We start from the raw sequence: 15291 nt of genomic DNA on the forward strand, positions 1-15291 counted from the left end.
GGACTGTGGGGGTGGACAGGGCGAGGAAGAGGGCTGCGGGACGGCAGTGAGGAGGGGGATATCTGCAGGGGCTGGACGGTGAGCGAGGGTTGGTGGAGCGGGAAAGAGCCATCAGGCGTGGACAGTGAATTGAGGGCGGTATGCAGGGACCGGACGGTGGGGGGTGTGTGCAGGGAGCATGGACAGTAAATGAGGGCAGACCCCAGGGACGGGGAGTGCAGCCGGTATGTGAGGGGAGGGCTGGAGGGTGAGTGAGCGAGAGGACTCTGGGAGATGGACATGGTGAGGGAGAGGGCTGAACGTACGTCAGCTAATGTGTTAGGTATGAGAAACGTAGCCTTTTTATGGCCAAACCGCTGTGTCTTGTAATTTGCTGCTTAAAGTAGAATGATGATAGCGTAGCAGGGGGCAACATGAGACTCCCAGTAGGACTGAGGAAATAAATGTCCGGGTGGCTGGAGACTGAGCCTTATCAGTGTGCGCGAGATGACATTCTGAGGTTACCCAGTGTTTCCTCATCAAAATTACCAATCATGTGGTTTATCCTACGTGGAGCCTGTTAATCCATTTAACATGGCGTCCCTGATCCAGAAAACCACAATCTCTGAAGAATATTAGCAAGGTCAGTGTCAGCGGATTAGGCAGGTCAGCTGTGCTTATCATTAGCTCACCACATTAACAAGAGATTACAAAAAACACACAATGCCATTAATTGTCATGCATTCCAAGCATTTCCGCCAAGCACTCCCATTTTTACTGGAATGATCTTAAAACAACTCCTCCACAGATTAATAAACCAAAGTTCCAGTAAAACCACATTAGCAGGACAGCACAGTGCAAAAGCCATCAGAGAGGCCCCCTTGACCTAACTGTGCTGTGACAAAAGAGCAGTGGGCCCCAATGCAAGCGAGGAAATTGGTCCTCACTCCACCAGTTTGGTTGTTTAAAAAAACAGATAGTCATTGGGGTGGATTTGGGTCACCCACATCTCCAGGCTCCAGTGCACTGCACCTGCTTCACTATTACAGCTACGCTCCTTGGATTAACTGGGAAGGACGCGGGTGTATGACGAGGGACAGAGGCGAGCTTGCTGTAGACAACATATTCACAGACAGTCGCATGTTTCCAGAATTTGAAGGTTCCTTGTGGACCTCCGTACAGATGGAAAAGCTGGAGTCTCAATCAGGGCCTCTGGCCCTGCCATCCACGCGGGCCTTTTGGGTGAAGGAAAAGGGGAGGGTTGTTAAAAGCACCAAGTACGTTCAGGTGCCACACAAAAACGAAAGTGCTGAAGAGGGCAAACAAATATCCACCCTCACCAGCTGAAAGATCCGAAAGTAAACAATAACGTTTCCCAAGGGGGCCATCTTGCTGACCTTCAAGAAATGAAGCAGTCCCTCGGGCCTCGACACCAAGCACCGGGGGCCCACGAACACGTAGCAAAGCACCCTTAAGAATTAAGATAGTGGACACAATATAAAACAAATAGCCAGGAATGGATCAACGATGTCTAGCGTGGTACTCTGCACGAGCGCCTCCAATGCCCCACTCTCCATTCCTGCTTTCGGTAAATGCTGACAGCAGCGATTTAGAAGCAATGTTATTTTCTTTCGCACAACCGGTTTCCCCCATTTCACGATCCCAGAACTGCCGTGGCCTTGTGGGTAAAAAAGCCTGGTCTTTAGAATTTCTTCTAAAAAGAGAATAAGCATGGTTGCCGCGTGATACAGAGAGAGCTGATCGAAAAGCTCAGGACACAATCCAATAAAAACCGCGGATCGATACCACTGCGGCCCAGTGTTGTGCTGACTGCACGGCAGCGTCCCCTCGGGATTCACCCCAGTGTAAACCGCTGTCCCAAACATCAATACTGCGAGGCCGGGAAAATCGTACTGCAGTAGGTGCAACGAAAAACAAGCACATGCAAAGCAATGGAGGGGGGGGTGGGAACGGAGACACGGACAGCGGGAGGGGGGGCGGGGGAAGGCAGGACAGCAGCAAGCACTCACCAGAGGACGACTTCTTCCAGCGGCGGTCGTTGCAAATGACAAAATAAAAGGCTGCAAAAAAAATAAAAAAATTAACGCCCACCGCCGCATGACGTTTAAAAAGGGGCGGGATGAGAAAAAATCTACGGAACGCCCACGAATCTGCTCCTAGAATTACGGACAGATCTCTCTTCCAATGGCTAGCCTCCATTTATGGAGCTAGCCAATGGAAGAGAGAGGCGGGTGAAAGGCCCTTAATGAAAATCAAAAGATTTCGCCTGCGCGAACACTGCTGCGTAGTGGACGCCAGGCGAAACCTAAAAAGTAGTCTACAACACTACCACCTACATGCTGCGCTGTTACTGTGTGAGATGGTTGGGGTATCTGTAAATATCCGCACCCTGTGCTATACCCTTTGCTCTTAACTAGGGTCCAGAAATCCGTTTCTATTAAAATGAACTCTGAATCTTTATATTTATAATCCTCTCTTTCCATATTTCCGGCCATATGCTGATTTTCTCAATCTTTTTGTTGAATCCCGCCATCATTTGCGCGGCCCAATCAGTTGTCTAATCTTATTTCCTCAATTATTGACTTTTGTTGCTCACAGGATTTCCCGTTTCGTGCAATTCCAAGCTTCTATACTCTTATGACTTGCATAATTGGTACCTAGGAGGTTAGTTCTTCATGCATGGTTTAATATAGACCGTACAATACCATATCAGCCAAATCGTTACGGAAATCTGTTTATCTTTAATGAATTCAGTTTACTGCCATCATTTGTCTAAATAGGGACAAGTAATAGGGACAAGTAAAAGAGTGATGAAGTTACTGTAAAACAAAAATTCTCGTATCTAACACAATGTAAAGAGATTTAATGGCAGCACTTCATGCCATAAAACCTAGGCAATTTGGATGTTAAATTTTGTAAAGACAACTGGGAAGTGTGTTGTTTACCTTTTGACAATAGGCAAAAGGTTCATAAGTTTTTTAAGAGCCGCTTGTTTGTGAGTGTGAATGTTCAAAACAACAATGCTACCACCTTTGTCTGCTAGTTCGATAACCGTATTTGTACCTTAGGATTTAACAACATTGAACATGGCTGGATTTATGTTGGAGAGAGCTCATTTTGATTAAGAGGTCCTCGTTTTGTCCATTGCATTGATGGCAGGTTTGTATTTCACGTGAGAGGCAGTTGGCGCAGTCGGTCCCGGTTTAGAATGGGGCTTCACTGTAAACAAAGATGTTCGTATGTCCCATGTATTTTTATTGTTTATCATGCCACTGACTTCCCGTCTCGTTGGTGACGGTTTCATATGAACTGATGGTGCATTTGAAGTGTAATCATTGGGGGAGGGTAGTGAACATTTATGGGCCACGAGTGCTCAGAAATGGTACTAGTAAAGGCCTCAGGTGACAGGCGTGTGTTGAAAGAAAGCCTGAAAAAGTTACTGAACAGGTTATAATAAGATTTCTTTGTGAAATAACAATTCAGGAACGTTTTATTATGGATGAGCTATTAAATTTATTATTTTTCTGCGTAGGTGAAGTGGACCATGGAGGTAGTTTGCTATGGTTTGACACTTCCACTAGATGGCGATACAGTCAAATTTTGTGTGGATACATATACAGACTGGATGATGGCCCTTGTGTCGCCCAAAGATTCCATTCCTAATCCAGTTATCAAGGAACCAAACCTGTACATTCAAATCATTTTGAAACACCTTCAAAATCTTTTTGTACCAAGGTAAGTGGAAAGCATTCAGTGCAGAAGTGGAAAGCATTTGGTGCATAATTTGATGATGTAACTATTTCTAGATAAATTTCTCCCAAGAGTTCGATTCCATAACATCTACTTAAAATACTTTTACGTGTTGGGATATGGCTGTGAGCAGGAAGATGTTTCCCAGCCTACCCCCAGGATCAAGAACAACATCCTCTGACATCAAAACAGCACCAACTGTCCTATAGAAATCACATCTCTTTAAGAAACACTTATTAAAGTAGACTGATCTCTCACCCTTCCATTAGCTCTACCTCGTCCCTCTGTCCCCTCCTCCTCAATGTATGCCCACTGGGGCTTGCGCCTTGTACAGTGCTCTGTTTCTAGACGGCTAGGGTCGTACTTTAGAAATACCTAACGGCTTGTGGAATGACCATGTGGTCTATTGTAGGAGGAAGTTCTCCAACTCTATTAATACCATACTTGGGTTTCCCAGGCCAAGGAGTGCTGAGGTGGTGTCATCTACCCTCAAGATCTATAGACTTCAATGCATACCAGTTGCAACCTATGGTGCGGAAGTCTGGGGGTACACCACGAGTGGTTGCATCCAGGGAGAAGAGAACAGATTTTGTCATAAACTCCTGGGTGCACCTATTTCCTCATCCAAGTATGCAAGCCATAGCGAACTCAACCTTCCATATATAGAAGATTATATTAAGGCTCGCCCTATGTTATTTTGGTTGAGAATTTGAAACAATCCTGCAGCAGCATTAACTAGAGAGATTATTTTAGACTGTTTGAATTCTGACAGGGGGTTGTATATACCATGGCTGGCTGCGGTTCGTAAAAGCCTAGCCAGTGTGAACCTGGAACATGTATTTTTAAATCCCTTAGACTCTAGCTCCATTAGCAGTAAATCCCTCCAGAAGATGTATAAAAAAGCTAGACTAACTACTGAATGTAAAAAAACCTCAGTGGTTAGATACATGGAAATCGAGAATGTGACACCAGCGGTATCGAGATATTTGTTAAAACCCATCGGTCGCTGGGAAAGGGGTTTACTTTTTCGGCTGAGGATAGATACCATGAAATACATGTCATTTGCAATGGTTTTTTACTAACCATCTTGATCTTCTACCCTGCCCTGTAACAATCAACACAAACAATCAATGCTGCACTTTTAATTTTTTGTTCTTATTACTTATTTCTCACAAAAGATTCTTGATCCCGTATTTTAAAACTCTAGAACAAATTGATTATAAACCAGCGAATGGGAGGGTGTTAGGTTTAAACGGTGATGAATTAACCTTCCGGGCTGGATCGTTTCTGAAAGCTGCAGTGCGCACTCGTAACTCTATGCAACTATGTTAAAATCTATGCACTTTATTGTATGTTTTTAGCCGATCCTTTTAATGATTGTTTAACCATGAATTGTGTACTATATTATTGGAGGCCCACATTTATTCTGATGTATGCTTTTTAACTTGTACTTTTATGGATATGTTGTTTTTTATCCGAAATAAAGTTCTATAATAAAAAAATAATAATAATAATTTAGAAATACCATGCATAAACAGTTTTTGAAGTCATTAGGCAGTACCACTGAATACAAGTAAACTGGCAAATATTTCTAAGTTCGATGTAAAAAAAAAAAAATACACTGAGTGTGAGAGACCTTGGATTAGTGGCTACTGTCTAAACTCACCCGAGTTTTTGTTATGCACCACATAAACTTCCTACAGCTGATGGGTAACTTAGACACAACTTGTGTTTACCACAAAAAGTCTAGATAGAACAGCTTATCTACAACAGCAGCTATAATTCTCCTTCCAGCCCTCCTTCTGCTTGACACCCAGTGGCATAGTGTGCCTCGCCTCCAAACCTCTGCCCACCTACTAGTCCTATATATTGATTTGAAGGTGATGGTTTACAAATCTCTATGCATACAATCAAAACTGCATTCATACAGAATCCTTACAAACTTCTGGAAGTGAAATCTGTAATCTGTTCCCTTGTTTGGCGCGTACGTTAACTGTTGTGCTTGATATCAGGCAGTCGATTTTACAGTTGCATGATGGAGATACTGCTGACTTCATTTTATTGGCTATATCAGTGACGGAAGGTCTTGTAGACCATAGGCTACTTTGTGTCCAATCTTTCTTAACTGGCAGATCAAAATGTATTCACTTGAGACCATTTATATTCATCGTGCAGTTTCACCTCTTCTGTCCCCCAGGGCTGTGCCTCATCGTCCCATTTATTTATCATTTTATGGTTCACCTGACACAAAAATGTGCTGTTTATGTTCTATGGCATGTACACTAAAATATTTCCTTACTGGCCCAAAAGTATGGTGTGTGGTGTGACTAAGGGCAAGAGAGGGAGTTAGAGAAATATAATGCTTCAGACATTAAAAACGAATGGCATAGGAGTGCATTTTACTTTCTAGTAATTTTTAAAATCGACTAGACAATGCTGCATATTGCAAAAGAAATAACTTTAAAGGTAACAACAACTATAGTGATTCAAGGGTTTCCCTCAAAACATTTTCAAATTAATGGCAAATGGTGCAGCTTGAAGTTGAAAACACCTAACACACCTCCCATACTGCCCACATATCCCCAAGAAATTAGCTTTGAAAGCGCATTTTGATTTGATAAGTATTTATTGTTTAAAAAACGATGGGATTCTGAATATTTGGAACTGCATGGTTTTCGATTTATTGTGTACTGCATGGTATTGTGTACTGCATGGTATTGTTGTCAACACGTCTAAGTGTGATGATGAAAGAAAAAGGATTCATTAGTATTGCCTGTTCCATAACAAGTGACCTTGACAAGGCTGCCATTCTACCTGGCCCAACACTAAAACCTTCACAATATTGATTAGGCAACATCTTAAATTAGCTGAATCTTTGTCTTAATAACCCTCAAGCGAGGCACAGCCTCAAATTTCATTGACTGCTGCTGGAAATAAATCTGAATAGAATGTTTACGCTTCGTAGAGCCACTTCAGAAACCATAGAGTTGCAGCACAGTAGTGGCAATACTCTGGCATTTCTTTTGCTTGTTTTCAAGTTTTCACAGGCAAAATGTTGTGGATTCGCGCTTACCTACCAATAAAACAATACGGTATGCCACTTTACACACTGTTTTCCCAAGTCTTCCTTTAATTTTTGGAGAGATTAGTGTGTATAAAAACTCTGGCTGCAAATCCAAACCTCACTCAGTTCAGAATGAAAAGTGGGTGCAAACAGTGTTTGTGCCTTATTTTACCACTGCTGTGGGGTTAAACGTGTAAATATTACATGTGTAGACTGACATACGAAATATCTCAGGTTTCCCCAAAAATTAGTATGGTATTAGTTCAGGAAGTGAGCAAGGAGAAAATGGCCACGAGTATGGCTGTTGGCCTGAAAAAGTGTTGTCCAATCAAGAGTGGACTATTGGGTTGTTTTGTGGTGCTTGAAACATTGTTCGAATTTGTAATGGGCTGTAAGGAGAGAGGACATCCTTGTAGAGAAGAGTTGTGGTAATGCTTGCATGTCCCCCCTCTAATTCTGGTAATAATAACGTTCCACAGAAACCCTGGGAGAAAAGAATAAACTAAAAGCTGTCATTGTAAGTGATATGGACACTTACTTGAATCTGATAGTAGGTGTTGACGTCTTTTCTATGTAAATAATGCTTTTAATGTTATTGCACTTGTTTAAGTTTTAAATGCATGTTGTGCATTTTATATTTTTAAGAGTGTATTTAGCCTTAATATGATATAAACATTTCCTCGTTTGGTCTGAGGAATCAAAATCTCTAGAAATATCATGATGGGTGCCACAGTGTTTAGAAGTGGTTAATGTGAGCAGTGTGTTTATACTGCCAAGAGAACAGTTCACCTTACGGAGTCTACAATGCACTTAAGTGAAAGGCTAGTTGGCCTTGGGGTCATTGTGGATACCTGTGTGTCGGTAGGGCAGAAGGCCCTAATGTATTGCCCGCAGACGTGGCATCATGTGGTTAGGCTTATATGGGTGTCTCTTAATGTGTGTACGCCTAAAATTATGATTGCATAAGCTGTTTATGCTAATGTGATGCCTAATGCAAATGTTTATGCCCCGTGTAATGCCTGTGACATAATGTGGTTTATGTATGAGGTTATTTGCATACTGTGGTTTATGCTTGTGAGGTTATCCTCTACTGTGAGTTATGCCCCTAATGTGGGTTATACTTAGGAGGTTATGGTCTGCTATGTTTTTAGGCGTATGAGGTTGGCGCATAATGTATTTTACGCCTGATGCGATACTGTGCATAATATGGTTTATGTTGCAGGATGATGCTGAGTAGTGTTTGCCAGTAATAACTGGTTGTAGTCTAAGTTTCTTATATATTCTACATTTACTATGTTCACTTTGTGATGGTTATGACAGTTGTCCAATTGGCCCTGTCATGTGTATATAATCCCCTGTAAATATTGCCTAGTGCCAGGTGGCACAGTGTATATTGTGTGATTATTATTCTAATGTGTTTTGTGATAATATAAAGGCTTTTTTATATATAACCTTGTGCGGAGTTCCTTTTGTGATGTGCCTAGTATGTTGCTGCTCTGTGTGTGTTGCGCAGACGCTTTACACATTGCCTCCGGGATAAGCCTGACTGCTCGTGCCAAACAAGTTTGTGCTTTACATCTCATCTATCACCCGCCTGGTGACAACCTCACATTCACTCAACAACTCATGGACACGATCACATCCAATGCCGGTCGGCAGACCACCCAAGTCTACCTGGGTGACTTTAATCTCCACTGGAACGATCAGAAAGACGCAGTGGTGAATAGTCTCAAAACTTTCCTTAATGCGCTTGACCTCACCCAAATATGCGATAGACCAACACACGACAAAGGCTCGATACTCGATCTCATCATCGCCAAAGAGGACTCTACCCAACTGGAGGCGATCCAATCCTGTGACTGGTCAGACCACCACATTATCACCTTCTTTATCAACGAAAAAGTTAAACTTAACCCGGCTCAACCTACCAAATCCAAGACCTGGAAAAGGGACATGAAGAATCTTAACCCCAATACCCTGCCTCCCCACATCGGCAGTCTCCTACTTCCCCCTTCAGGTGCCTCGGATGTTCAATCACTGACCGATCACTACCTTGACTCTATGACTTCAATAGTCAACGAAGTCGCCCCATTGCAACTGAAGAGAGTCTCCACCAAGATCTCTAACCCTTGGTATGACGGCAGACTCAATGATGACAGGCGTGCTATGCGAATGGCCGAGCGCACCTGGAGATCTGACCCCTCATCACTGCATCTCAAAACGCTTAAGAACAAGAGAAATGCCTACTTCAGGAAAATAAAGCGCGCAAAGTCTGACTTCTTTAGCCGCCAGCTGGACCAAGCAAAAAACAGGCCAAAAAAGCTGTTCGAACTTATCAAAATTCAAACAAAGACACAACCCTTACAATCAAACAGCACAACAAGCGACACCCCACACTGTGAAGCCTTCTCTGCTTTCTTTAAGCTAAAGACCGACAACATAAGAAATGACCTCATCATGGATGTAAACCGATTCCCCAGCCACACCAGAATGTCTAACACTCAACCTAAAAATAATGCATCATGGTTGTCCTTCGACACCTACTCGGAAGAAGCAATACACAAACTGCTCTGCACCTTGAAGCCCTCTAATCACCTCATAGACCCCCTACCTGCTAATGCTGTAAAAGACTTCATCCCCCTGCTCCTCCCACTTTGGACCAAAATCATCAACAGCTCCCTTCAACAAGGTCTCATCCCAGACTCCCTCAAGGTGGGGCAAGTCACGCCCATACTCAAGAAACCTACAGCTGACCCGTCTGACCTGAACAATTACCGCCCTATCACCAATATCCCCACCCTGGCCAAACTGCTGGAAAAATGTGTCCAACTCCAACTAACAAAACACATTGACCAATTTGACCTCCTCAACCCTCATCAATCAGGCTTCCGAGCGAAACATAGCACGGAAACGGCTATGACGCACATAATTGATGACGCCCTCCAAATCCTTGACCGCAATGAGTCCTGCCTCCTCATCCTTCTTGACCTCTCTTCAGCATTTGACACGGTCAAACACGAGAACTTACTGGAGCTGCTAAGCACTTGAATGGGTCTATCGGGAACTGTTCTCAAATGGTTTACTTCCTTCCTTCATAACCGGTCTCAGAAGTTCAAGATCGACAATGTGCTATCTACACCTGTGCCAGCAGATCTAGGTGTTCCACAAGGATCTTCCCTCTCCCCCACACTGTTCAACCTAGTCATGGAACCGCTCACCACCTTGCTCCAAGCATCCAATGTTCAATTCCATATGTACGCCGATGACACACAACTTTACCTAAAGCTACGATCCCCGGAAGATATCAAACTTCTGAATTCCACACTTAGTAACACTCAATCTTGGTTGGCCGATAATCACCTCAAACTAAATGCTCTGAAAACTGAGTTCCTACTCATCTCACCTCCGGCGAAAATTACCACCACCCAAACCTGGCTCAATAACCTAACAGCACTCAATGTCCAACCTACCATCGTGGATTCTGCGAAATCCCTAGGCATCACACTCGACGCCAAGCTCAACATGCAACAGCACGTTAGCAAAGCAACAAAAGGAGATAATTTCCAAATCAACACACTGAGGAAACTTAAACCCTTCCTCCCAGCCAAGGACTTCCAAACTGCTGTACAAGCTTTAGTCATCCCTCGCATAGACTATGGAATTGTGGCCCTCAGCGGACTCCCGCTATCCACAACAGCACCCCTAAGAGCCTCCCTGAACGCTGCCGCGAGACTCATTACTGGCTCAAGAAAACATTCGCATATATCCCCAGACTTAAAATCTCTAAAATGGCTGCCTTTTGAAGCCAGAATACAGCTAAAAATTGCCGTTATGACACACTCGGCCGTGCACCACAAGGCACCCAACTACCTCGCTCAAAAGTTGTCTATATCAGGAGGGTCGAGATCCAATAGAAGTACAAAAAATCTACTCCTGAAACCTCATAGATTCCGGAAGGAAAAAACATACAAGCGCTCCTTCTCAGGAATGGCACCCAGGATCTGGAATGCACTCCTTCCTGAAACAAGGCTTATCTCCTCCACTGCATTCTTCAAGAAAAAGGTGAAAACCACCCTTCTGGCCAATATCTCCTGAACTTTATAGGTGTTGGATCAGAGACTCTGCATCGCTCTGTATTATTGATCACCTGTTTGTCTCTTGGCACTATATTCCTATTTGATTGTGACACTATTATGCTACTCTCCTACTACTGACCAATATATGATACACTTTAGTTTGTTGAATCACCCTCCCGATGCCCCCACCCCGTGTTCTCTCTATCCTAAGAAATTGGTATAAGCCATCCCTACATCCAAAGTTTACCTGGACTCTATTGTAGCGGGATCAATGACCTGCGCCGTCTTATATTACTTGTTACCTGATTGTATATCGGTATGTTTTCTGTACATTACTGTTATCCTATTATGTTTGTATCTATTATACTGCTCCCATTATTTCTGTTCAGTCCTGTTGCCCCTACCCCTGTCTCTGTGAAGCGCTCTGATATCTGTAAAGATCTTGTTCGCGCTATATAAAACTTTGAATAAATAAATAAACTACCAAGGGGGTGAGCAGGGGTTATCTTTGGCGTGTAACTCCCTTGCCCTGACTAGTGGTGGTTTCTACCTGGCTTAGGCGCAGGCACTAGCCAACCAGAAATCCCATTTCTAACACATACCATTACAAGGCAAGTCATTTTAAGGACTTGTTGTAGAGAGGGCGCTGGATTTTGGAATAGTATAATTTATTATTCCAAATCCAGTCTGTGCAAAAGAAGGGAAGGTGTTGGATTTTGAATCCAACTCCTTCTGCCCCCTACAGCAAGTCGTTTAACGACTTGCGTTGTAATGGTATGTTGTAATGGTATGCAATGTAACAACGCTGTCGTTGTAATGACCGCGTTGTAATGGCATGCGTTGTATCGCATGCGTGGTAAACGGTGTTTATCGTGCATCTTATCTCACAACTGACCATGGGCCCCAGCCCCCTATCAGCCACCACCCAGCTCTACTTTCATTATTCCCTTAAAAATCATTAGTAAAATCACCTTCAAACCTAAAACATTGAATATAGCAATAAATATAATTAGCACACACTTTAAAATGTGTTCCACAGTTGCCCTAATGACCTGACTGCTAATTAAATAAAAACAGAAAGGCCATAACAGGGCCAGCTTTAGCGCTAGAGTGAAAGTCTTTTTTGTCACCCCACCAATGACCTCTCTCTCCCCAGATACTATTACTACCACCCTGCATCAGTGCCCTTCACCTCTCTGTAGCCCTTCTCTCATATACATTTCATTTGTTGTAACACACTACTCCTAGCAGTGCAGAGTGTCACTGTACTTTACATCACGCACACATTATACAGAGACAATCATACAAGTATGTAAATCAGTCTATAGGGAATGTCACATATGCCAATGAGGATTACAAGGTGTGGGATTCACGTCATCCATACTAGTGGGCAGTATATTTTAAGAGGGTTTGGTCTGGAGAAGCACAAACTCAGAATTTAAAGCATACCCCAGTGGTTGAGGGTTAGCTTTACTAACAAGCATTGGCATAGCCAATAGGTCTCGCCTTTGGGACCTTATAAGTGTTTAGTTACCAAGCACAATATCCTTGGTGCAACAACATCAACTGTTGCATGGCTAAACACTTATAAGGTCCCAAAGCCGAGGCCTGTTGGCTATGCCAATGCTTGTTTTTATTAGGTTGGTTAATGGCGCGATCTCAGCCTGTACAGGGATGTAAATATATGCAAAGCACATATTACTGTAACCATTTTAGAAGATTGTAGGTGCAGTAACTGCCGGAAAAAAACGCTCAGACAGAGTCAGAGTAAAGACGTGCATCTGTGCTGTAGAGAAAGCGGTAGAACAGCGGGGGATTCCCTGGGCTGTTCTTGAAGGAGTGAAGGCGGGAGCTACGCAGGCTGTGGGGGGTGGTCCTGGGGGGCATTTCTAGATGAAGTGCGCTGCACGTCTGGAGCGCTGGCAGGACTTGAGACTGAGAAGTCAAAGCCAGGATTGAAGCACGGCTGCGCAGAAGCGCGAGCGAGGGACAGCGCGGGGGGCACGGGGTGGGCAAGGGAGGAGGCCGAGGACACTGCAGTGCGAGAGCAGGCAGACTGTGGTCTCTCTTCACTTCTGCCGGGAGGAGGGGCGTGGGGCAGTGACTCGGCACACACACTGTGCCCGTCTGTGGGAGACTGCATGAGTAATGCTCCCGCCACCCCGTGACTGCTTCCGAGTTAGACCCCCAGTTCCTTGTAGAGCAGCAAACGGTGAGTCAGGCAAAAAACCCTAGCAGACCTACAGCGCACCGCGGAAATGTACATGTGTAACCCATTAACAACAAATGTACCAAATATATAAAGCTATTTGACTGTTAATCATTTCTTCTCTAATTTTGAAAAAGCTTTAATAAAAAAATTAGATGCAAAAAAGGAAATGTACAAGTTGTGTGGACCTGAGCGAGGGGAAAACAAAGTAACACAAGCATGCGAGTGGTGCGCGCCGCGCTAATTAACAACAGGCAGTAGAACAGATGGCCCCTGCTCGTAACCGCAGCAAGCCTTAGGCCGTGGGCGGATACATGCAGACGCCTTTGACCAATTGCGTGATGTCTTTCTCAGAAAGACACACGCATAGACCAATGAAAAAAAAATACATGCCTGTGGAAAGCCCAGAGCGATTCCAAGAAGTTGTTTTCCTAGAGCAGCGCATGCGCGTTGCACTAGGCTCGACCTAATTAAAACGTATATCCACCCAAACTCTTTTTAGCAACATTAAAATAATGAAAGACTGGGGATGTTCTAACTATATAGTAACACAAAATAAGTGAAGTTTATACCATTCATGTTTGTATGCAGCTCTTTGATGACAGTTAATATGTCACTGTTCTATGTTAGGATTGTAACTTCTGAACTGCAAGTAACACAGGAATCTCTGTGACAAAGGCAGTAACCCACTGAGCTATCCAAATAAAATACAGTATATCTCCGTTTTCAAAGCTACCAACAGGCAAATGATTACTCTCCAGCAGGATCATTAATCACCAGTTTTCTGGACATTTTTATTGTCTTGCGTACATGGCCATGATAATGATAAAAACAATTTACATGAAGCATACACAAAGTATGTGCCTTCCTGGGACTGTGCAGGTTTTAAAAATAAAAACAAATAGTAATACATTCTCTTACCTACTTTGTTAGATAGCTTTGTGTCACAACCTGATCTGAAAAGCAGCAGCAGGGGTCAGGAAAGGTGAATCCGAATAAATAAACTTATTTTCTCCAGTGCTGAACAGAAAATGAAATATCCACACAGCACAGGATGGCAGGCAAAAGTTACTCGGTGCCAAATAAAGAATTTGTCCCCTTTGCCATGTCCCTATTGTACCTGCAGACACATCCCACCTTTCTAAAAAGGAGTTGGGTGATTGGAGATGGCTGTGAGAAAGAGCCCAGTCAAGTCAAGTCAAAACCACTTTATTCGATTAGTTAAAATCATAAAAGTATACTTTACAATATATTCATAGATACAATTTTTGAGACGCAATTATAAAATACAAGAAATTCTCAGCTAACAACAATTTCATAAGTATTTATAAAAACCATTAAAATGAATAATTCTGGCAATATTGTGCATCTTAATTTCCTTATCCGGACCGCTGAAACAAAATAATTTGCAATATTAAAAATGTTCCATGGGTTATTCAATAATTGTAAGTATAGTAATGCTGGTTTAACCTGTAAAAAACCCATACCCATTAACAATGGAATTATATATATTTTTCTGATGTCTGTATAATAAGCACAGAATAATGTAAAGTGCGTGGTATCCTGGATTGAATAGCAGTCACAGTTACAGGGAGCTACATCCTCTGGTTTACTCCATCCTTTAAAGTCCCCCAGGAGGAGGTGGATCTGGTTAAAGCGAAATCTAGTCAGTAACCAACGATGGAACGGTTTGGTAACAATTTTTAAATATGGTTCTATAGATAAAGATGTAACTAATAAAAAGTTCGCCCTAACCAGTGGTTTTTTAAATTCTATTGCCTCTCGTTCCTGTGCTCTTAAATTCAGGAAATGTACTTTTACCCATCTGACATCAGCTTTCACAATTCCCTCAGGCTTTAAAAAGATTTCCGGGCGCCCCAATTTCATAAATGTTGCTTTAATATAGAAAAGCCACTGTATCTCATTAATTCTCTCTAGAGCAAGACAATCTTTTAGGATCCGGTGATTTAGTGTAAGCTCCGGGTTCAACCATGTTTTGATCCAACAGAGTAAAGGGGCCATTCTCGCTATATCAGACACATATCCCATGCCTAGCTCCTGATGAGTAGCAAAGGTTGCAGTACATTGGGGGAGGGACAGAAGTAAGCGAAAAAATTTATTTTCAGCCTTCTGAACCCCATCACTTTGCTTATACCCCAGATAGCGGCGCCATATGTCGCAATCGCCAAACA

At 43.0% G+C, this 15291-nt stretch overlaps 1 protein-coding gene across 3 annotated transcripts in view; it reads left to right on the forward strand.

Moving 5' to 3' along the window:
* RALGAPB (Ral GTPase activating protein non-catalytic subunit beta) overlaps positions 1-15291 on the forward strand; it is a 2268266-nt gene that overhangs the window by 115837 nt on the left and 2137138 nt on the right. For all 3 annotated transcript variants that reach the window (XM_078652319.1, XM_078652321.1, XM_078652322.1), the window contains one exon: positions 3533-3735. In XM_078652319.1, coding sequence (XP_078508445.1) covers positions 3533-3735 — 203 coding nt within the window. The remainder of the gene's footprint in view (positions 1-3532; positions 3736-15291) is intronic.

This window comes from Lissotriton helveticus, chromosome 7 (genome assembly GCF_964261635.1).
Source record: "Lissotriton helveticus chromosome 7, aLisHel1.1, whole genome shotgun sequence".
NCBI classification, from domain to species: domain Eukaryota; kingdom Metazoa; phylum Chordata; class Amphibia; order Caudata; family Salamandridae; genus Lissotriton; species Lissotriton helveticus.